This window comes from Trachypithecus francoisi, unplaced genomic scaffold, assembly GCF_009764315.1.
Source record: "Trachypithecus francoisi isolate TF-2019V2 unplaced genomic scaffold, Tfra_2.0 Lachesis_group1, whole genome shotgun sequence".
NCBI lineage: Eukaryota > Metazoa > Chordata > Mammalia > Primates > Cercopithecidae > Trachypithecus > Trachypithecus francoisi.
This window is the reverse complement of record NW_022681454.1, coordinates 6,432,785-6,457,136: the sequence shown is the minus strand read 5'-3', so window position 1 is coordinate 6,457,136 and position 24,352 is coordinate 6,432,785. Positions and strand designations below refer to the sequence as shown.

The 24,352-nt window shown below is 51.2% G+C and overlaps 1 protein-coding gene across 3 annotated transcripts in view; it reads right to left on the bottom strand.

The window, feature by feature from the left end:
• The window catches only part of PPP2R2C (protein phosphatase 2 regulatory subunit Bgamma), a 247,969-nt gene that overhangs the window by 133,108 nt on the left and 90,509 nt on the right, over positions 1 to 24,352 (bottom strand). Inside the window, exon 1 of one of the 3 annotated variants that reach the window (XM_033213697.1) lies at positions 17,249 to 17,760. The exons of 1 other annotated variant lie outside the window; for it this stretch is intronic. In XM_033213697.1, coding sequence (XP_033069588.1) covers positions 17,249 to 17,318 — 70 coding nt within the window. In that variant the 5' untranslated portion in view covers positions 17,319 to 17,760. Of the gene's footprint in view, positions 1 to 17,172; positions 17,761 to 24,352 lie in introns of those variants that run through there. One more of the 3 variants, XM_033213700.1, reaches the window with a different exon arrangement.

The following is a 24,352-nucleotide window of genomic DNA, read 5'->3' as shown; positions in this document are numbered from 1 at the left end:
GGAATCTTCAGATGACTCCAGAGCTGCACGGCATTTGTGGACTTACTCTTCTAAAAACCACCCGAACAAAAATGTTTTGGCCGATTTGATTTTTAGTCTAGTAGACAACATCATATTCAAATCTTTATGCAAGCCCTTAAAAACACCTCTAGCCTTACATCAAGAAATTGCATTCCTACCTGGCCAGACACAAGAATAATCTGGAATACGGGACAATGGGCCTTCATAAGAATGCTCATCCCATCTTAACCTAAACACCAAAAGTTGGGGCAGCCGGTGTCCGGCAATGGGCAGAAGCTCTCTCCATCCTCCACCTGCTGCCATCTGTACCCCCAGCCTTCTAGCCACACTCTTGTGGTCTTGCATTGACCAAACACCATGCAAAGAGGCCCAGCCTTCCTCCAACACACTGGGCAGCTCCCAGCCTGCCTGGAAACCCTCTCCACTCCACAGTCTTCACCTCCACTCCCCTTCCACTGCCCACCCTGGCCAACTTACTAGGGGCCTTCTCACCTCTGCTGGAAGTGCTCACACCTCCTCTGAGCCCCCCTACTCTCCTTTTCAAACTCCCAAAGACTTTGGATGACTCTCAGTTCCCTCTCCCTCCCCTGCCTGAACAGATCACCACCACACCTGCCAGGATCTCCAAGACTGTAAGTGAACACTCCAGCAACCCTGAACACACCACGCTGTGCTGTGCCCATAATATCCCTCCTGCCACGAATGCCACCCCCTCCCCCTGCTGCCTACTGCTGCGGACCACCAACCGCTTCTGCCCACAGCCTTCGCATCTCTGACCACCTGCTCCCAGGCTGCAACCGGGCCCACTGCATCCCTGCCCCTCACACAGGATCACCGCCATCTGTTATGTCTCCCTGGTTCCAGAAATCCTGGGGAAGGGAAGCTGCGCCCTATTCCTTCTTCCTGTATCCCCCTACCCCACCCACACACCTATTATAGACAATCGACACTAATCGGATCAATGAATCCATACATAGTTATTGAATGAATAATTATACCTACACCATGAAATATTATGCAGCCAATAAAAATTGTTAACTCAGAGTGCACAATAATATGGGAAAATGTTGACAGTGCGTTTAATATTTTAAAAGACACAAAATGTATTTATAGTACAATCTGCAGGGGGTAGTTAGAAGGAAATGCAACAAAATGTGAGCAATGTTTCTGGAGTAGTGAAATGAAGGATGTTATTTCCCCCCACCTCTTTATTCTACTGTCTACACGTTCAAACGTTCTGTAAAAATAGAGAAATAAAATTAAGATCTTCTCAAAAAGAGTACCTTAACATATACACAACTTAGCTCACAGAGTCTGCCGATACGGGACACATTATCATGATGGACTATATTTTCACAGCTTCAATAAAGAGCCTTACCTCGCCTTGGGGCTATAAAATATTCAGGGCTGTTTTTATCACCTTTCACATTGAAAGCTGGTGTAGGAACCGCATCATTCAGTCCCTGGCTCCTTTGGCCAGTTCGTTCCATGATGGATTGCTCCCGAAGAAGACAGGCTGGCTGGAGGGCTGCACACTGAACACAGTGGATGGGTAGCTCTGGGTGCCCCTCATGGTGAACCATGGGCTGCCTTCCCACTTCCACAGTGAGGAATTCCCATGATTTAATATTCTTGAGCTGCTGCCTTTAGTAAGGAGGATATTGACTGCAATCCCCCAGCCAGGGTTTGAAACATCACTGTGGCCTGGCCACGTGGAGGGGCCACGCGGTGACCACTGACCACTTGGAATGAGCGCAGGCAGTCCTTGCTGTACAAGTGGTGTAGATCCATAAAAATGAGCATGAACCAGGTGCGGTGGCTTGCACCTGTAATCCCAGCACTTTGGGAGGCTAAGGCAGGCGGATCACCTGAGGTCAGGCGTTCGAGACCAGCTTGGATAACATGGTGAAACTCCGTCTCTACTAAAAATACAAAAATTAGCCAGGTGTGGTGGCAGGCACCTGTAATCCCAGCTACTCAGGAGGCTGAGGCAGGAGAATTGCTTGAACCCAGGATGCGGAGGTTGCAGTGAGCTGAGATGACGCCACTGCACTCCAACCTGGGTGACAGAGTGAGACTCCATCTCAAAAAGAAAAAAGAAAAAAAAAAAAAAAAGCATGAAATCTGAAATTATTTAAAGCCATCCTAATGATCAATGAGGAAATTACAATTGTTTTGTGGCCTTTAAAATTTTTTGTCAAGACATTAAAAAGTCTTTTATGGACAGTTACAAATGCATAGGGAATTTTTTTTCTTTTTGAGGCAGAGTCTCGCTCTGTCACCCAGGCTGGAGTGCTGTGGTGCCATCATAGCTCACTGCAGTCTCAACCTCCTGGGCTCAAGTGATCCTCCAGCCTCAGCCTCCTGAGTAGCTGGGATCACAGGTGCATGCCACCATCCTTGGCTAATATTTTTATTTTTTGAAGAGACAGGGTCTCACTATGTTGCCCACGCTGGTCTCGAACTCCTGGGTTCACGCGATCCTCCCACCTCAGTCTCCCAAATTGCTTGGATTACAGGTGTGAGCCACAGCGCCCAACCAGGAAAGCTTTTTTAAAAATAGTACAACTAACATTTATTTAGTACACTGTAATTTAAAACATTAGAAACATTGAGATGTTGAGTGCTTTATTTCTTTGTAAAAGAAGTATCGAGAGAGTTTGCACAGTGCTCGTTATTGTTATTGTATACCTTACGATACCAAAAAAGCACCCTTTCTATGCTTTGGAGAATTATCTTTCTCCAGATCAGCTTTCAGGATTTTATCCTCTATGATTTCAACACTGAAATATCTTCAAGAGTTCCTTTAACGTTTTTCCCAGGCTCACTTCTCTGGGACACCTCCATGCTTCGGGGCACAACTCCTTTCCTGGTTCATATCAGTGTGTTCACCTTCACTCAGCTCCTCTGGCTGCATATAAGAGTTTCTTGAAGGGCAGCTTGCCAAGATCATGGACTTCTATGACCCCATTTACCTCCAATTCAAATTTCACTTCCAGCATTAAACATTTTCCATGTCTTTGCTGAGTATCATCTTTCTTGGCCAATTCCTTCTTTCAGTGATCTGTTTGTGTAAAATGTCATGTGGGCTCATCACTGGGAGTGGCTTAGTCTGTTCAGGCTGCTATAACAAAATACCACAGACCAGGTGCCTTATAAACAACAGGCATTTATTTCTTACAATTCTGGAGGCTGGAAGTCCAAGATCCGGGCATGGCAGATTTGGTGTCCGCTGAAGTCCCACTTCCTGACTCACAGACAGTGTCTTCTCGCTGTGTCCTAACGTGACAGAAGGGCAAGGGAGCTCTCTGAGGTCTTTTATAAGGGCACAAATCCCATCCATGAGGGCTCCACCCTCACAACCTCACCACTCCCAAAGACCCCATCTTTTACATATCCTCACATTGGGGGTCTAGATTTCAACCTGTGAATTTGGAGGGGCGACTGAAACATTCAGATCAGCAGGAAGGCAAGGAGGCAGCACAACTACATGCTTTGCTGTCTGTGCATGAACTAACAGGTGTGCACAAACAATCAACAATGGCCTTTGGAAGACAGCAGGTGCTGAGCTGGATGCAGGGTGCAGCGGAAGCAGGCATGATCCAGCAGGCATGGTCTCTACTGACACGTTATGGGATGGGACCCTGGGCTACATTTCAGAAAGGCCTGTGTTCCAGTCCTGTCTTATGATCTGAGCTGGGTCACCTCTCATTGCTAGGGCTGGTTTCCCATGTCTGTCAGTTATAAGCAACAGAAATTGACCCAGGCTAACACAAGCAAAGAAGGAAGTTACTGGAAGGCTCTGAGGGATCCACAGAATCACGGAGAGAACAGAACATCTAGACAGGTAGCCTGAAAAGGAGGAGGACCAGGAATTCAATGTCAGGAATCCATGACTCTTCCAGTTACCCATTGCTGTGTAACAAAGCACTTCAAAATCTAACGGCTTCAAGCAGAAACCATTCATTTGGTTCATGAATCGGCAGTTTGGGTAGGTCTTGGTGGGAATGGCTCATCTCTGTTCCATATGGATGGCTTGCCTGAGGGCTGGAGGCTCTATCTGTAAGATGGCTCACTCACCTGCTGGCAAGGTGGTGCTGGATATTAGGCAGACAGCTCAACCAGGGCCTTGGTTCCTCTCTGCATGTGCCTCTCCACAAACTGCTTGGGCTTCCTCACAATATGGTGGCTGGCTCCAAGGCAGAAATACATGACCTATTTTTTATGTAGCCTCCAAAGCTACACAGTGTCACCTCCCCCATAGTGTTGGTTCTTCTCATGATTGTGGAATGGGAGATCCATGCTCAGCAGGACAAGAGTCATGACATCTAACCACATAAAATCAATGCTACCAGAAACAACAAACCAAGGGTCAGTATTTGCAACAGAGATGACAATGACAGTAGAGAAACAGGCAAAGAGTGTGCACAAAAAAATTTACAATTGAATATATGCCATGATCAATAAATATAATAAAGGAAGCTCAACCTCACTGAAAAATGCTTTTAAAGAACACAGCCTATAATCCCAGCTTCTTGGGAGGCTGAGAGACAAGAATTGCTTGAGCCCGGGAGGCGGAGGTTGCAATGAGCCAAGATCACACCACTGCATTCCAGCCTGGGCGACAGAGCAAGACTCTGTCAAAAAAAAAAAAAAAAAAACCTGCAACTTTTACCATAATATTGGCAAATATTAAATATGTTGGATCTAGTCACCACTAGCAATGCTCTGAGGAAAGGGAGTTGTTAGTGCCAAGTTTGGTCATCAGGAAAAGTTGACATTAGATGAAGATACTTCAGAAACTCTCAGACCAAACTCTCAGAAGCAGCCATTTAACACCCTAGGGAAATAACCAAATATGCATGCAAAAAGGTGCTAAGATGACCTCACAACACTGCTCACGATCTTAAACCAACCTTAACTTCTGATACCCACCAGCATGGAATTCATTAAAATACGCAGAAGCATGTGACTGATATTACCAATGATGATGGGTGCTTCGGGCTGAAATGTGCCCCCTCCCCAAGATTTCTTTGTTGAAGTCCTAACCCCCAGAACCTCAAAATGTGACTGTATTTGACAAAAAAAAGGCCTTTAACAAGGGGATGAAGGTAAAATACCGTCATGTGGATGGGCCCTAACTCAATATGTCTGGTGTCCCTCTAAGGACATAGACACACACAGGAAAGACCGAGTGAAGACACAGTAGGGAGACGTTCATCTATAAGCCAAGGAGAGGGGCCTCAAAAGGAATCAACCCTGCCAGCACCTTGGTCTCGGACCCCCGAGCTCTAGCACTGTGAGGCAGTAAGTCTCTGCAGTTTCAACCGCCCGGTCTGTGGCACTTTGTTACAGAAGGCCCAGCAAGCTAAGAAAATGGGCTGCGTATTTTCTAACCTAGAAATCTCCCATATCATTAAGGGAAAATTTTAAAGATTACAAAATAGGATACGCACACAGTAGATACTCAAAAACCACTTTTCAGTGAATAAAAAAAAGTAGGAATATATATAAACCTAGATAGTATGTACATACACATGCAAAAACATATATACCCAAATATTTTCAGTGGTAGGATTTTCTTTTCCTCCTTTTCTCTTTCTAAATTTTCTGAACTTTTTGCTAGGACTACATATGCTTTTTGTAGTAAGACAGCCAATGGAAATCAAAACACTTTCAAACAAAGGTAAATGCCCCATCTCCATCTGGTTCCACAATGTCAATAGGATACAATCCAAACTCCTTATCTTGGCATTTGAAGCCTTTCACAAACAGTCCTGCCTCCCACTTCCTATCCCGCTCCAGCTCCTCTCTTCACCCCACCCCACAAACATCCTCTAAATCTCGCTGGCCCACAGACCCCTCTCTACACAGGATGCCCTCTCCCAAGACACCAGCCTTTACCCCTGCTGCAGCCAAAACCCAGAACCCCTCTCCTACCTGATCCACCTGGGCACCACCTATTTGGCTTTGCAGACTCAGCTCAGACATCGCCTCTCCCAGGAAGGCGTCCCTGACCTCCTAACCACTGCATGACTCTGGACTCTGCATCTCACAACACCGTGCACGTGTAGACACTGAAGCAGGGAGAGGGGAGAGTCAGGGGTTGAGTGAGGCTGTCTCCAGCACAGGACTCTTAGTAGGGTGTTTTGGACTGAGAATGTAAAGGCTTGTTTTGTGGGTCATGTGGCAAAGATGGCAAGTCATCCACCAAGATGCAGGTTCTTCCCACTGCAGAGTAGCCACTGGGCTGCCCAACCAGGGACTACATTTCCTAGCGCCCCTTGCGTAAGGTAGGGCCATGTGACTAGCTCTGGTCAATGGAAGGTACGGGAAGTGACAAGTGCCACGTCTGGGCCAAAGTATTTAAGGAGGGAGTGCACCTTCCCCACACCCTCTTCCCTGGAGAATGGAGAGGACACGGGAGCTGACAGATGAGAAGGGCCTGGAGCCCCTCATCACTCTGTGGAAGAGACTCCTGGCCAACTAGGATCATCCACAATGAACTGTTACAAAGGGATAAACTTCTATGGCATCAAGCCCCTGGAATGTGGGGGTTTCTTCGTAACTGGTATTAATCAGAGTAACAAACTGTCTTCAGCATCCAGACTTCCCAAGAGAATATCTCTCTTCCCTCAGAAAGTGCTGGCCCTGCTGTATGCAGTGACCAGCTGAGGGGTGTCTCCCCTACAGAAAGTGAGCACTGTGTGGGCAGGCAGTGGCTACCCCAGTTCCTGACACATCCCCATCATGGGGGTAAGACAGGGACTTGCAGGCACCAGACCCACGGAGCACATAGCATGCACCATCTCATTCAACACCCACCACATCCCAGAGAGGATGGTGCAGCCACACTCACCCCTAGCTCAGATGTGGTCACCCAGGCACAGCCTGGCTGGACAACTTGTCCAAGATCACTCAGCCAGGGAGTGATAAGGGCACCACTCTGCAGAGAGGGGTCCTGGAGGATAGAGGGGCAGCCTCAAGGCTGATGCCCAGGTCCAGGCAACCACTTCTCAGCCTTCCAGACCCATAGGACAAATGGAATCCAGGCACAAATTAGGGACAGTGGGGGTGACACTATAATCTCTAAAATAATAATGAAGGCAGATTTAAGGAGGGAGTACACCTTCCCCACACCCTCTTCCCCAGAGAATGGAGAGGACATGGGAGCTGACAGATAAGAAGGGCTTGGAGCCCCTCATCACTCTGTGGAAGAGACTCCTGGCCAACTAGGATCATCCACAATGAACTGTTACAAAGGGATAAACTTCTATGGCATCAAGCCCCTGGAGTGGGGGTTCTCCTGAGGTCAGGAGTTCAAGACCAGCCTGACCAACATGGTGAAACCCCGTCTCTACTAAAACTATAAAAATTAGTCAGGTGTGGTGGGGGGCAACTGTTTGTAGTCGCAGCTGCTTGGGAGGCTGAGGCAGGAGAATCGCTTGAATCCGGGAGGCAGAGGTTGCAGTGAGCCAAGATCACGCCATTGCACTCCAGCCTGGGCGACAGAGTGAAACTCCATCTTAAAAAAATAAAATAAAATAATAATGAATATCTTCAACAAGTCAGTGGCCTGAAAAGGGGATGGAGGCCGAGTCTAGGTCAGAAGAGACGAGAGACAGAACAGCCAAACACAGGTGCAGGACTTTGGATCCTGGGCCAAACCACCCAACCATAAGAGACATTTCCAAGACAACTGGGGACATTCACAAAATGGACCAGAATTTAGGTAACAAAGAATCAGGATGTGCTTTGTGAGGTGGGATAACAGCACTGGGCTATAAGAAATGCCCTCAACACTCAGAGATGCCTGCAGATAGAATGGGGAAATGAGAGGGGTCCTGGATTTGCCTAAAAATTCCTCAGCCAAAAGCAGGGGAGAGTAAATGAAGGAAGTACAGCAAGATCTTGATAGATTGGAAGCAGTTCAGTGGATGATTTTCTCACAAATGCAAAGAAGTTTCTCCTCTTGTAACACTTGGCCAGCAGTCTCTTCCACAGACTGATAAGGGGCTCCAGGGAGTGGCATCTCTCCTTCCTCTGGGAAAGAGGGAGTGGGGAAGGTGCACTCTCTTCTTAAACACTTTGCCCCGGAAGTGGCACAAATGTGAAAGTTTGCGTCAAAACTCTTTTGAAATTGTGAAAAAACATTCAGAAGCTAATCATGATCATGAAAGATCTCCCTTTTATTGAGATTAACGTACAGAGTGTGCACTATTTCATTCAATTCTGCCTGAAAGCCTTGCTGGTTGGGAGCTCTCTCTCTCTCTGCTTCATAGATGGGGAAATTGCCCAGAGGATGAAGAAGCTGCCAAGGGCAAGGCAGCTGTGCCAGACCCAGAGCACAGGCCCAGGTCCAGCCTCCAACAGCAACAGTTCTGGTCCTGGGGAGGGGTGGGGGTTGGGCTGCAGGAGGCCAGGCTGGCCCAGAGGAGGCCCTTGGCCTGCAGTCGGAGATCCCATCCCTGCTTGGGGCAGCCCACACCCCAGCTGGGAACCTCTGAGCAGCCTTTGTTCTGCCTCAATGGGACATTCAGCCACGGGTTCTGGAGGACAATGGCCCCCACTGTGCAAGGAGGGCAGTGCCTGTCCTGGGCAGCACAGGGGCCCCCAGGTGTGTCCTGCTCCCAGGCCGGCTGGCAACTAACTAACTGCCTCCTGGTCTCAAGCAGAGGAGCCAGACACTGTCAGGGGGCAAGCGTTATGCCACTTGGTACATGCTGTTCCTCCCACCCAGAATGCGCTAGAAAGTCATGTCCCAGCACATCATCACCCCCGACCTGGAAATGCCACCTGCCCTTCAGTGCCCAGACCACGTGTCCACCTGTGGCCTCTGCCACCGCCATTCACCTGTGCCGTGAAGGGGGTCTCTCCTCCTGCTGACCCCTCTCAATTGCCTTTCATCGCAACACAGATAGCAAGAGCACCAAGCCAGGCAGTCTAGTTCAAATCCCAAAACCTCCTAAGTGCGGTGCATAATCAGAACTGAACAGGCCACCCGTCCCTGCCCTGGGTTCCCAGCCAATTGATGTAGCAGTCAGGAGTGTGAGTTTGGCAGGCTGCATTCAAAACCCAGCTCTCTCCCTCACAAACCATGCGACACTGAGCAAGCACCTCAGCCTCAGTTTTCTCATCTGTAAAATGGGGAAATAATATACATAACACCAGGTTTGGGGCATCTCTAATAAGATGCACGTAGCTTCATGTCCGGCGTATAGTATTATAGTACGTAGCCAATAAATGGTGAATCATAATAATGGCTATTGTGTTTGTTTTGTAATTATTTCATCCTAAAGTCCATGTGAATCATTCTGCCCAAGGCCTTACTGGTGAGATGTCTGTCTTTGCAAGATCCAGTGTAACTAACAGGACTCCCCAGAGTGCGAGGGATGCGCAGACTCCTCCAGCAGCTCCAGACTCTCTCCTGAGAAGCAGCTAGGTCCCTCGGTGGCATCCAAGACACTGGGAAAGGAGAGTCCACATTTCAAGGCAGACACAGCCTTGCTCTTCAACTTTGCATGTCTAGAATCTAATGTCACCCTGGCACAGAACAGGGATCAGCCAATACCCACTGAACAAAAGGAAAAAATGTTCAGCCTCATTGGTATGCAGACGTGAATTACAACAAATATTTTTCATCTTTGATATTTGCAAAGGTCAAACAAATTAGACTACCTAATGTTGATCAGCATGTGGTAAAAGACAAAAACTTTCTGGAGAATAATCTGCCAATGTGTGTCAACAATATTAAAAATGCTCGTGATCTTTGTATGAAATAGCACGTGTGGAATTCCTTCTGAAGAGAATCATTCCAAGGTTAGGAGGGAGAATAGGAAGAATGGGAGTAGGGGGTCTTCACACACACAAATGGTGTTCATTCCTGCAGTGTTAGTTATGAAAATAAGAAGGGGAGAGAGAGAGAGAGAGAGGAAGGAAGGAAGGAAGGAAGGAAGGAAGGAAGGAAGGAGGAAGGAAGGAAGGAAAGAAGGAGGAGGGAGGGAGGGAGGAGGGAGGGAGGGAGGGAGGGAAGGGAGGGAGGGAGGGAGGGAAGGAAGGGAGGGAGGGAACTAAATATCCAGCCATAAGGAGATGATTAATTGAACTACTGAATGATGACACATTTATCACAGGAATAGTATGCAGCCAATAAAATGATGGTTGTAAATACATGTACTGTGTGACTTGGGGCGGGACCGAGGTAACCAGTCACCCTTCTTCCTTGCTGGGACTTAGGATTACACAGAAAAGATTGGCCACAAGACAGGAATAAAAAAATCTACTTTATTAATGGTAAATCTGTAGGGAAAAAAAAAAAAAAAAGAGCTACGGACCTCTACTCCACCTCCCCACCCCTTGGTCCTGTGGGGAGAGGTAGGTCTAACATCTAGCCTGTAAAATAAAAGAACTGTTGGCCTCTCTCCTGTAGAGCAACCTGAAGTCAGAGGCCCATGGACCCAATGGGTGAGAGAGGAGCACGGACCTTTAATATTGTAACCCCTCCCCATAGGGAAGAGCCACCCAGTGGATGGCAGGCTCTCACCATTTCCACCAATCAAGAAAGCCAAGGGGGTAGAAGGCGGAGCCAAGGAGTTCACCCTACCCAGAGTTTCAGCAAAGTAGGGTCAACCCTATAATTTGTGGGGCACAGGGAAAAATGAAAATGCAGAGCCCCTTGTTCAAGAAGCAAAGGAAAGGCATCATGAAAGATACTAAGACACAAAGCTTTTCCATGCCATCCATATTTTGTCATGGGGTTATTTGCTATTTAATGTCAATTGAAATTAAAAAAAAAAAACAAAAGCTTAAACTCTTACCATGCATTTTATCACTCACCATTCTGTTGTGCGCTTCCAATTTTAAATGCAAACTTAAGAGCATGTAACGAACGTAGACTCACCGAAATGCACAAGTTATATTTCGCAGATGGATTTTTTTCTTACCAGAGCAGAGGAAACTAACTTAACTGTTCTTATTTCACTTCTAGATATGGGTACATTCTACCAACACCCTCTACCCTTGGTTCAATAATAAACAAGAAAGGACTAGGAGGAAAAGGAACTGTGGGTACCCTATTTTTCCTTTCCCTTCTGTGTCATCATTTTCACTGTCAGTGATTGGCAAATATGGGCACGTAACACACGTTAAGAAAAGACACCATTGGGTTCCTGCGCCATTCGTGTTTCTTAGAAGTCACTGCATTAGAACATCAGTGCCTTGGAGCATCAGTTGAAAGCGTGGCCCCTGCCTGTGAAACTGCAGACGCACTGAGAAGGTGCATGAGCTGTCCACTGTGCGCGGGGCTCAGACGCTCAAGCGAACACGTGGTAGCGTGCTGTGGTGTGGGAGCCACTGTGTGGAACCACAGACTTGCCTGCCACACATGCCCCTCTGCTCATTCCCAGGCTCCCCCGTCCCATCAGACTTCACTTACAAAACGCAGGATCCAAAGTGAAATTCTTAAAAATGTGAAGATAGTAACAGGAGAGCATGAACTCAAGCACAGGTCCTTCTGAGTGTGGGGTCCTAGATGACCACATGGGTTGCATACCCATAAAACCAGCCCTGGAGCAAAGCCCTGGAAAATTCTTATAACCTCAGGCCAAACTAGAAAAGTAGCCTTCAAAATTGTTGATACAGACAGATGACAGTTTTCATTAAAACTAGACACGAGCATTAAAAAAAGACTGGAAGGAAATACCCCAGTTGCTGAAAGTGTGGCCCTCTGCTTGGTGGACTCGCAGGAGTTCACTGTCTTTCTGTTACTCCCCACCACGATCTCCGTGGAACCTAGCACTTCATACAGTGGCTCTTCCAGTCTCAAGGCCTAAACACTTCTTACCAAACATCCCTTAGTTCTGCAAGCTTTAAGGATAAATACTGAAAACTGTAGCAACGGCAACAGCCAGGAGATGGAGTGGGAAAATTTTATTAGTATTTGATTTCCATCTTCCAGAAAGAAAATGAGAAAAACCCTGCTCTGTGACTGCACCAAGCTTTAAGTTCGGGTTGATTAAAAAGAAATGAGCACATTGCTTACAGCAGGGGCGTGGGAGCTGGCCTACACTACAATTTGGGGAAATTGACAGCAGTCGCCTTTTACATGGTAGAACTTCAGAGTTCACATGCCCTTGGTTCCTTTGAGCCTCATGACAACCCAGGGCACTAGATGGTGCAGGGAAACTGAGGCTCAGAAACTGAAGTGATTTGACAGAGGACACCCCAGCACTGAAATGGGGCCCACACCCGCTGTGAAGCCCAAGGGAAGCTTATGTAAGTGGCATTTCCAAACGGAAGCAAAAGGAACACAGAATCTGAACAGTCCACATCTTGATTTTCAAAAGTCAAAGGCTGACTCTCCCTAATCTCCCTCTGTGCCACCACTAATGTCTCCCCTCTTAGCCTCAGTTTCCCCATAGGTTGGGGGTGGAAGTTGGGCTAGCCAGTCTGATGACAATTCTAAGGGCTAGTCTAACTCTGGCCCCTAAAGAATAGACATCATCACTTGCCGATTATATTTATTAAGAATAAACTGAGGCTCAGAGAGACCGTATGACCAGCCCAATATTACAGACCCAGGGTCAGACCTCACCAGGAACCCAGATCTCCTGACACCAGATCTTAGGCTCTCTTATCTGGCCAAAAATACCCCCTCAATAGGACTGAGGAAGGAAAATCAGAAATTGGTAACCTCGACTTGAGTGAAATGAAAGAGAGTTCTCAAAACAGAAAGCAAACAAAAATCCCTCTGGGTTTTATGTATCTCGAGTCTTAGCTGTGGGTTACAGATCAGCCTCCTAGTTTTCTTGATAGGCAGTCAGGGCTATGTGAGTTGGGGTGCTATTGGCTGCAAGTAACAGAGAATTGAAAGTACACAACGAAAAGGAAAAGTATCAGCTCATGTAACTGGAAGTTCAGAAGTGGGCTGGACATCAGGCCTGAATGCCCTGGATCTCACTCACTCTCTGCCCTGCGATCAACAGTGTTGGCCCTCATGATGTCAAGATGGCTGCCAGCCACCACAGGGTTTCCCTGTTCCCATCACAAGAGAGGGACTAACTTACTTGCGGTTCTCCCTATTTTCCACTCAACCTCCAGAACTGACTCCCACATCCATTCTGGAACCAGTCACTGCAAGGGGAATGAGATCATCCTTGCACTGGTCAGATCCAGCTATGGCCCGAGATCTCTTACTAGGAACCATATGTGTTCTCCTTGGGAAAAGAGAGACTAACTGTTGTGGGTATCAGCTGCAATGTCCACCATAAGGGTGCAGATTTCACTGAATGCTGAGTCTCCTACAAGCAGCACCTCCTCTTCAGTGTGGTTTCCTGGGCAGAAAATAGATGGCATCCAGGGCACAACCAGTTCAAAACCTGCAGACAATTCCATGTAGGAAAACCTGCCTGCCTGCTGCATTCAGACAGGCCCAGGACCCCATGCTGACCTTAGCAATTCCCAAGCACCCTTCACTTCCTCAACTATAAAATGAGGACAACTCCGTGGGAATAAACAGACTACTCTGAAATCATGCAGGACATCTAGGGATGGGAGTCAGGAAAACATGGGTGCATCCTTTTGCAGATGCAAAAAGCACGAGTGTCCAACAGAGTGTGATGGCTGAGATGCTCAAACGAGGGGAAGCTGTGCCTCTGGCCTCAGTTGAAAAGCATGCTCCGGAAGTGCCTTACCTGTCAGGCACATGAGAGTGACTGTTGCTTCCCAGAGAGACCCAATCACAACAGGATCTACCTGGTCAGCCTCAACCACCTCCCCTTGGCTGAGCTCCTGTGTCTTAGTCATCACTGCCTGCCCAGGGGAGGATGTGCTTGGCAAATGGTGCTAAGCAAAGGAAGGATGGATGGGTTTTGTAAGTTCAGTCTAGTCTGGAAATGCTTATTCAACTCACCCTAAAGCTAAGTACTGGGGCCTGCCGCAAAAAGAGAAAGAACAGAACCAGGAAGAGTCCTTCCTGGAACCATATCCAGCTCCTGAGAACTGTCTAACTAGATGGAGACTTCCTAGCAACCTCCAGGCCCTATCAGCTGCTCTGCTCTCCCCACACCCTGACCCTATTCATGCAAAGTTCTCTGTGCCCCCAGGTGGCCTGCATGTGCACCTAACGATCACCACAACCCTCAATGCAGTTGAGCCCAGCCACGAGTAAGCCCCCTAACCCTGCCACCAAAAAAAAAAAAAAAAAATCCAACCTGCTCTGACTAATTCACACTAACATGTGAAGGACTAACAAAACCTAAACTCTTCCCAAGATGTTTGAGATTTTACAAGAGACTCAGAAACTCAAGCAGGGCTCCCGTGGGTAAAGATGACATTTGACATGGGGCCCAAAGGATGAGAAGGAGTCAGTGGCTAGAAAGGCAGGAGGTGGGTGTTCCAGGGAGAGGAACAGCCAGTGCAAACACCCTGAAGCAAGAAAGAAAATGGCCTGCTCAAGGAACAGGAGGTAGATCAGAGTAGCTGGGGTGTGGTGGGGGAGTGTAGACGCAACCACAGGTAGAACAGGAGTTTGTGCACCTAGCTTTTTCTCAAACTGAGTTTTTTAGCATCCACTATTTGCCCACAGGCTCTTCCAGTTACAAGCCATATAAATAATAACAATGCCATGTGTTAAACGCCTCCAACAAGCCAAGCACTGTGCTGGGCACTTTCTATATTAGCAAAATCACTGATCATCCCAGCAACCCTGTATGAAAGATCGTTATTATTTCTCCCTTTACAAAGGGAAAGTGAAGCTCAGGAAGGTGTAGTAACTTGTCCAAGGCTGCACAGCAGTCAGGAGTCAGAGGCAGGATTTTAACACGATTCAAATCTGACATTCTGACATTCAAATCTGTGACCTTCCCTGTGCGCTGAGCACAAAATATAGTCAGGATGCAACAGTGTGAAAGTGCGTTTTTCATTAGGGAGGCCAAAATTCTACCTATTATAATGATGATTATTGTTTCTTGTTCCGATTCTGCTCTCTGCATCCGCAGCACCTCAGCCCTATGCCCTGCACACACTGGCACTCAGTCTGGACCAGGGACAAGGCCAGGCCTTGGTTTGTTCATGTAAAGGTGGGGATAAGGCAAAGGTGGGCCTTCGAATGAGGTCCCAGCACACAGCAGGTGCTCAGCATCCTTTGGCTGCGTGTTAGCAATGCACAGCTCCGAACGGCTCCTTCATCACCATTGCACCTGCTCCTCACAGAGACCCCCCAGACCCTGAGGGCAGGATTCACTCCCATTTCACAGATGGGGAGACTGAGCCCTGGTGAGAAGACAGACCTCAAGGTCACACAGCTCCCTGATAGAACACAGGCTGCACAAGGGCAGGGAGTCTTTGTCCAGTCCCCAGGGATAAAACAGTGCCTGGCACGCAGCAGGTGCTCGGTAAATATCTGGTGTCTGGATGAAGGATTGGATAGCACTGCTCTGACTGCCGGAACTGTGCCATCCCCGTTGCTGTCCCCTGCTGAGAGCTGGTGAAATTATTAAAGAAAAGGGTGCAGAGGGAATTAATGTTTGAAAATGTCCACCATGGCGCTTTTTACACCTAGTCCCACAACAAGCCCTGCACCCCATCTCATCATCATCCCCAACGTAGAGATGAGCAAACAGAGGCTTGCCCCAGGAAGCCAGACCACAGCGAGCCTGGGAGCAGGAAGCAGCGGGGCAACCTGCCAAGATCCGCTCTCGGCCTGAGCCAGGCCACCGAGGCACGGGCCAGCAACCCGGAGGCTTCCTCCAACCCTCTGTCGCTGCAGGCTGCGAGCAGAAAGCACATCCCGGACCCACGCTGATCCCGACTCAGCCTCGCCGAGGCAGGCGACAAAAGGCCGCTCTCAGCTCCCCCGGCCTCCCAAAGCCGCGGCCGGGTCAGAGCCTCACTGGCCCGGAGGCTCGGGCAGCCCTGCCCCTCTCCCGCACACACCCGGCGGCGAAGCGTGACTCAGCGGTTCTCCCGCCGGGAGCGGGCGCGGCCCCCGCAGCCTCCCTCTGCCCAGGTCCCACGCCCAGCCTCTGCCTCCCGGGCCAGGGCGCCCCGAGCCCGCCCGCGCCCGAGCTGCGCAACGCGGGCCTCCGCGGGGCTCCAGCTCCGCTCGGCCTCATTTCCGGCAGAGCCAGGCTTCGAGGAGGCGGACCCAGCCGCAGGAGCCCGGTCCCCGCCGCCCGGCCCACTCGGTCTCCCTGATACAGGCACCCACGCGCACCTGCCCCGCGGGACCTGTGCCCAGGGCCCCTCCCACTGGGGCACCCACCCAGGGAACCCGTGCACACTTCTGCGGCCGGGCCGGCAGCCCGTGGATTAGCGGCTGACCGTCCCTGCATCCGGGCAGGGCTCCAGCACAGGCGTCCCCGCGCCCAGACCTCCCGGTCCCCATTCTCCATCGGGGTCACTCCGCGGGCCCTGCCTGCGCGCGGAAGCTGTCCCCACTGTTCCCCTAGCAAGGTAGAGCAGGGGGCCCCGGAAGTTCCCGGCCTGTAAGAGAGGGGCGCTGACCCACCAGCCTCTGGGTAGGGTGGGGGTTGGGGGTGGGTTTGTAGGGCCAACTTAGGGATTTTAAACAGGGCCTATTTGGGATAACATGTCCCACTTTTTTGGAAAATCCCGACAGTTAGCCCAGCTGCTCCTGTCTCAATATAACTCACCAGGAATAAAAAGGCCAGCCCAAACCAGCCGCCTTCTCCCTCCCATTCAGGGACCCTGCCTCTGGAGGACAGGGAGGGGCCCAGGCAGGCGGGCCTCCCAGGAGGATCTGGCAATGGATTATGTTTTTTCCCCCCAGGTCCCTCTTCTTCTTCAGGGAGAGGACAGCCTAGAAAATTCTGCGGGCTCCTGGCAGGGCTGAAATTGCAAATCCAGGATTTTAAACCATTAAATTTCCCCGAGATTTCTTCACCAGATTAGCCACAGGCATGGCCTTTTAAAAAATTATGGTCAGGGCCGAATCAGGATGCCACCTGGCCTGAGAGCGGAAAGCTGCCTCCCGGAGGGCGGCGCGGAGGAGGGCGCTGCCCTGTCCGGGCGCTGGGCAGCGGAGGCCGGTACCCTCGGGCTCCCTCCCTCCTGGGCCCCGGGCAGGGTGGGATGGGGTGGGATGGGATGGGGTGGGGCGGGGGGACACGACACACATCGCGCGGTCCAAACCTTCGGAGGGCATTCGGTGCGACGGCATCCCCACGCCGCGGCCGGCCGGAGGGGTCTCAGACAACACGTACGTTACCTTCAGTCACATAGCTGTGGTCCCGCAGGAAGCTGTGGTTAATTTTCCGCGTGTCCGTGTCCTCGCCCATTGAAGGCCGTGCCCGGTGCTCTGGGCATGCCCCGCCGCCACACACCGATGCAATCCGCAGAGGTCGCGCCGGGCGCGCGGGCCATGCCGCCGCAGCCTAGCAGGGGCGCGGGCCGCCGGGGCCCCGGAGGGAGGGCATCGCGGCCGGGGGACAGGCGGGGTGGCCGGGGGAGGGCGCCGCGGTCAAGCGAGCGCGCGGCGGGCGGGCGGCGGCCGCGGGTTCGGGCGGGCCGGGGCCCAGGCGCGCATCCCGGCCGGCCCGTGCGCGCTGCGTCCGTGCGCCCGGCGGCGGGGCCTGGTGCCGGTGCGCCTGGCTGCGGCGACGGCGGCAAGGGGACGCGCGCGGCGCTGCGCTGCGCCGACCAAGCCGGGGCCGAGCTGGGCTGCGCGGGCTAGGGCCGCCGCCGCCGCCGCGGCTGTCGCAGGCCCCTCCCTCGCGCCGCCCGCTCTCCGCCCCCGCGGCCCTGCAGGTGGAGCCGGCGCCCAAGCTGAGGCTGCACCGCCGGGCTCGGGCCCTCGCGGTAGGCACCTTGGTGCTGGGTGCGCCACGGGGGAGGGAGGAAGGAGACCGCCGGCTTGCGGGGAGAGTGTGATCAGCTGAGCTTGGGGGGAGGGTACCTTGGGTGCCCAGGTGCTCCCGTTATGGGAGAGAAGGCCAAGGGCGGGGGTGCTGGGAAGGGGGCAGGAGGAGGGCAGCCTCGCAGGCAGAAGGCAGAAAGGACTGGGAAGGAAGGAGTGAGGTCGCAGCTGAAGAGGACGCACCTGGAGAATGGGTACTGGGGGAGGGGAAGGACACTGGCCCCCTTCGTTTTTGGAAGAGGGTGGGTCCTGCAAGTTCTGGGGCGCCTTGGGAGCGCCGAGTACATGTGAAGAAGCTGGGTGGAGGGGGTCCAGCACCCGACAAGGCACAACTGGATGAAATGGCTGGAGGAGTGAGTGGGCCTCCCCCAGGCAGGGCTCTGAGATATCCCCTCATGCCCGCCTCTCCTGACAGGTGAGAAAGTTAAAGAAACACAGCTAGGTACATCCAAAACCAGGCTGGAAAATGCGTCCCCTCCTCCATCCCCTCCCTCCCCTCCAAACCCAGGACTCTGCCAAACAGGAACCTCCCTCTGGTCATCAGCCTGGCACATAGTGGGCCCTCAAAAATATTTGCCTCCTGTTTTGCCAAGCTGCCACCTCCACCGTGACCCACCGCCTAATGAATCACAGTCCCCTGCACGGGCAAAGCCTCAGTGGGGATTCAGAGGTGTGGGTGAGGAACCATCAGGCCTCCCTAGCAGCTCAACAGAGCCTTCCTGGAAAGGGAGGGACTCTGCGGCTTGCCTGGGAGGGGTAAAGTGCAGTGGGGTAACCAAAGCTGCAGGGCCTCTTGGGTCTAAGGCATTAGTGGAGCCATGTTCCACGTGGGGACTGGTCTGTAATGGCCTCCACTTGTTTCCAATGGTTTTGGGAGAACTCCAGACAGCTCCCCAAACTGCAGTGGAAGTAGGTGAGTCCAAAGGTGTTGGGGCAGGGAGAGTGGGGCTGTGGGAAAGAGGAGGGAAGGTGATGCCATCTCAGACTTCTTGGAGAGTGAGAGGGAGTTTCTGAAGCTATAGCTGGGCTTTCGTGCCTTTGAAATCCCCAGAATGGACCTATGAGGAGATGAAAGGCCCCCACCGGCCCCACCAGCATTTTGCAGGGTGTCATGCAAGGGCTGGCCTGGGGAGAGGCCCCGGGGCCCTGCCAGCACCTGCTTTGGCAAGTGCCCTGCCCTGTCACAGCCTCCATCTTTTCACTGTGAAACAAGCCAAAATCTCCCAGGCATGCAGACTCCATTCAAAGACCAGGTAAATGCAAGGGCCGGAAGGATGTGCTTGTTCTATGTCACTTTCTACGCCGTAGGAAAGTGAATGACACCCACATCGGCCCCCACCCACCAGCCTGGCATGTTCTCCTCTCTCTCTCACACCTGTCTGCTCATATGCCCCCCACCTCACATCCTAAGCCCAGCCCCCCACTCTCTGTCCACACCCCCTCTCCTCTCTAGCTGGGGCCAGCAAAATAGCTAAGCTGGGAGAAAGACAAGCTGGGTTCAAGTCCTGACCACGAGGCAGCCCAGGCACAACCTCATCATCATGTGATGGCAGGAGTGGGAGTGGCCCCACGGGTGTGGGTAGCCAGTCCTGCTCAGCAGGGGCCAGGCGTGTGAGCTCTCTTGTTATCACGCTAAGGCCCACCCTCCTGCACATTCCTCGGTCTCCCTCTCTGATCATGGAGAGGTCTCCTCTCCCCATCTGCCAATCCTGCCAAAACACCCACCCTATGCTGGCATCAGCCTCATCTCCCGGGATGTCCTGGACTGCAATGTAAACAGCCCCACTTGGCCCGACACAATAAATCATCCCTTTCATCAGCTTCTGAGCCATGCTGGGGACCCTGCAGTGGGTGGTCTTTCCAACCTGACTGGGCCCCAAGGCTTGCATCCATCCCCTCTTCACCCCTCACCACCCCATCCTGTCCCACCCCCACCACAAGTAGTGGCTGGGATCCTCTAGACTGTCTCCTCCATTTCCTGGAAGCCCTCCCCCTCCAGCAGAACCAAGGACTCTCCTTCAGCCCCCTGCCCACCCCCGACCCCCATTCGATCACACAATCTGCTGCTTCCTCATGTGTATCTGCGCACAGCCCTGCCCCCGCTGACAGAAGCCTGAGCTCCAGATCCTGCCACCCCCAGCCTCTCTGTACAGACTCCTCTCTGTGCTTTCATTCATTCATGAGGAACGTTTATTGAGCATCTACTATGTGCAGTCATATTCCCAGCTCTAGGGTAGTGTGGAAGACAGAATTGAGAAATGCTCCGCTCCCGTGGAGTTGGCCTCCCAGTGGGGTGAGATGGACAGCATAAAGAGAGCATGAACTGTGTGGGCCATGACTGGTGCAGAGGAGAAGGCGGGATGCAGGGATGGAGAGGAATGGGGAGGAGGAGGTGCCATTTTATAAAGGTGAGTGTAGAGGACAGCTCAATAAGGTGAAATTTGTCAGCATCTCTGCAGATGCTTCCCACAGCAAAAGCCTGCTTGGGTCTCTTCCACATTCAAAAGCTGTCCTCACTCTATGTCCCTTCAGCCACCAGTGCATTGCATTTCTGCCATTCACAACCACAGTGCCAAAAGAGCACATCTACACTCGCCATCTCCTCACTCGCTGCTGTGCCCTCCCACCTGGCTTCTTGCCATCCATCCCACCCCAGAAAAGAAACTGGTGTCACAGGGCATGAGAATGAGGTTCCCATTTCTGGAACCAGTGGACACATACTGGCCTCTCTCTGTGCCAAGCTCTCATGAGTCTCACCCTGTGGACCACGCGCTTCCCTTTACTTCAGTGGCACCACCTTCTGCTGCCACTTCTCAGCAGGTTTACATGCTCCCCTCCTTCTGATGGCCCCACCAGGCTGTGTCTCCCTGTGCTTCTGTGCCCCCAACTTGTTGTAATTGACGGAGAGAACATGCATGGAAAGTGGGCTGTGCACCGCACCATGTCCCCTCAAATGCACATGCTGAAGCCCTAACCCCCAATGTGATGATGTTTGCAGGTAGGACCTTTGGGAGATGAGGGTTAGACAAGGCCATGAGGGTGGGGTATTCATGGAGAGATTAGTGCCCTTATAGAAGACACCAAAGAGCTTGCCCACTCTCTCCCCAGGTGCTCACGGGAGCACATGGCGAGACAGTGGCCGCCTGCAAACCAGGAAGGGGCCTCACTAGGAATCAGATTGGCCCGAACCTTGATGTTGGACTTTCCAGCCTCCAGAACTGGGAGGAAGTACATTTCTGCTGTTTATGCCACCTATCCTGTCATGTTTATTATGGCAGCCCAAGCCAACTGCACAAAAGTTAGATGTTCAGCTTGAAGAACGACCACAAAGTAAACACTCATCTAACCACCAAGTCAGGAAAGGGCGCTAGCTACCTCTCGAGGCCTCCCTCACTCCCCTCTCTCTCCACTTCCATGGATTGAACAGCTGTGACTCCCAAAATTCATATATTGAAATTCTGTCCCCTAATATGATGGTTTTAGGAGGTGGGGTCTTTGGGAGGTAATGAGGTCCCAAGGATGGGGCCCTCATAATGGGATTAGCACCCTTATAAGAAGAGAGAGAGAGAGTTTGCTTTCCTTCTCTGTCCCTCTCCCTCTCTCTGTCATATGAGGACACAACAAGAAGTTGGCTATCCACAAATCAGGAAGCCCTCATCAGACACAGGATCTGTCTGTGCTTTGACCTTGGACTTCCCAGCCCCCGTTACTGTGAGAAATAGATCATGGTTTATGCCATCCAGGCTACAGTATTTTTGTTCTAGCAGTCCAAACTGACTAAGACACCACCCCAAAGATAACCCCCATCTTGACTTTTAACACTGTAGTTTTACTAGCTTACTAGTAGAATTGTAAGGTAGGAATGTTTTTGTAACCGATTTCATTTGCACAATGTTTTGCTTCTGAGGGGCACTCATGTTATTTATATACGTAGCTGTAATTTATTCATGTTTCATCGTTGCATCATACTGTATGGTGGATATACACCGGGGCTGACCCCACTGTTGTTGGGCATGTAGGTTGTTTGTTCAGTGTGGAGGCTAATTATGAACAATACTTCCATGGCTCAGCATTCATGTGTACACAGTTCTGGGAACTGATTGAGTGCAGCGGCTCATATCACCAGCACTTTGGGAGGCTGAGGCAGGCAGATTGCTTGAGCCCAGGAGTTCAAGACCAGCCTGGGCAACATGGGACACCCCATCTCTACAAACAAATACAAAAATTAGCCAGGCATGGTCGTGCACGCTTGTAGTCCCAGCTACTTGGGATGCTGAGGATCACCTGAGCCTGGGAGACAGAGGTTGCAGTGAGCCAGGATGGTGCCACACTGCACTCCAGTCTGGGTCACACAGCAAGATTCTCTTAAAAAAATATTCTAGGAATTGCTGAGTGAGTGATAGGGTCTGTTTGTTTAGCTTTAGTCATGGATGTCAACCAGTTTACCAAAGAGGTAACAGAAGATTGTCCCTGTTGATCCACAACCTCCTTAAATGAGGTATTGTCATTTTGATTCTAACCATTCATCACCTCTAATACCAAACCCAGCATCCTCTCTTAAAACTGGACTGGACCTCCTCTTCTTCTGCACTTAGGATGCACTGGAGTCATCCCGACTCCCATGCCTTCACCCCACACAGCCTGTCCTTCCAGCGCTGTCGACGGACGTGCACTCACACAGAGCTCTCCAGCCCTTCCCCTCCTCGAGCCAGCCTCCCTGAGTCAGAATTCAGAGCCTCACTCCTCCCTCATGTGGCCGTGTTCCCCTTCCTGGTTCAGATGTTCCAGGCTCCCAGCTCCATATGACGACATCTCAGCTCAAAGGTCTTCACAGTCTGGCCCCAACTGCATCTCCAGCCAACTCCCTGTGTGCCACGTCACTTCTTCCCTGGACAGTTGCCCCTCCCAGACTCTGCATCTGCACACACTCATACTCCCGCCAGCAATGCCATCCCCACATCTCACCTTTTCTCCATTTGGAACTGGCCTAAATGCCATGATTAATGGTGACTCTAGCAGTGGCTAGCATTTATTGAATGGCCACAGAGGAGGTCATTAGTGCTGACCACACACATCCTGCTTCTGTGCCTGGGGTAGATTTGCACTTTCCTATCCCTTTTAATATTAGGTGTAGTCATGAGACTTGCTTTGCAGAGTACAAGGTGAGGTGAGTGACTAGCATCTCTTCCTCAGTGGCCTCTGTGGGGTTTGCCAAATTCTTTTTTTCCCTGACTCAGGATCTTGGGAAAGCACTCATCAAGATAGATTGTCCATCAGCCCAAGTCCTTAATTGAGTACAAATAACAGGGCCCCTGTTCGATGTGCTGAGCAAGTGAGAAACACCCAGGTGATGTGTTTTGTCACTGAGAGTTGTGAGTTGTTGGTGACAACAGTACATCTCATCTACCTGCCTGCTACCTCCCCCTTTGCCAGCTGGTGGCTGAGCACTTCACAGAGGTGACTTCATTCTGTCCTCAACACATGACAGCCCTGCCTCAGCCGGAATGAACTAGAAGACTGCGGTCATGAAAGACCCTCCAAAACGCAGTGGCTTCTAGGCTATTTCTCACTCATGCTGATGTTCATCTCGAGTGGGCTGCAGCTCTGACCCCTGTTGTCTTCTTCCCCGGACCCCGGCTGATGGAGCTGCACATAGCTGCGTTTGTGCAGGGGTAATAGAGAGAGACAGGGGCCATGAGCTCACTCTACAGTGTCGCTGGCCCAAACAAGTCACAAACCACCACGTGCAAGTTCAGTAAGGGCAGGGAGGGCACTGCAGGTCACATGGCCACGTGACCTCAGTGGAGCATACAAGTACAGTCTCTTTCCAGGATGGGGCTGCTAATGTGTTGCACAATAATACAGCCAACCACAGGACCCGCTTTACAAATGAACAAACAGCACCTTTCTCCCAAGTTACTCAGCTCCTAAGCGGCAATCTGGAGATGTACCCAGGTCTGTGATTCCAGAGCTGGTACGGTCACCCCATATACCGCCTGATATAACACAGCAGCTAGCTGTACTAACCTAGCTGCTTCTCTGCCAACATTCCCCTCCATGACCACTCAGGTCCCAGGGCCGAGCTTCCAGTTGGCTTTCTTGGCTTGTTCCACCACTTTGAACCTCGTAGAGACTGGGCAGAACAGTGCCGCAATGGATCTTTCCTCCAGTGAGATGATAAGACAGCAGCCCGGCCACCCCACCTACAGCCCAGGCCGCCATGCCTCTGGATGGAGAGAGAATGTCTTGGAATTCTGAGATATGCCAAGACCCAGCAAATGAAGCCCAGAGCCATAATCCAGCCCAACACCTTCAAGGTTAGTGATCTTCTGCCCCTGAACAAGTAATGCTTGCGACAGAAAATTTGGAAATAAAGGAAAATATAAAAGTTATGGTCCTGAGTCCACATATAATTGCCAGAAACCTTTTAGAGTCTATTATCCCAGGACCTTTTCA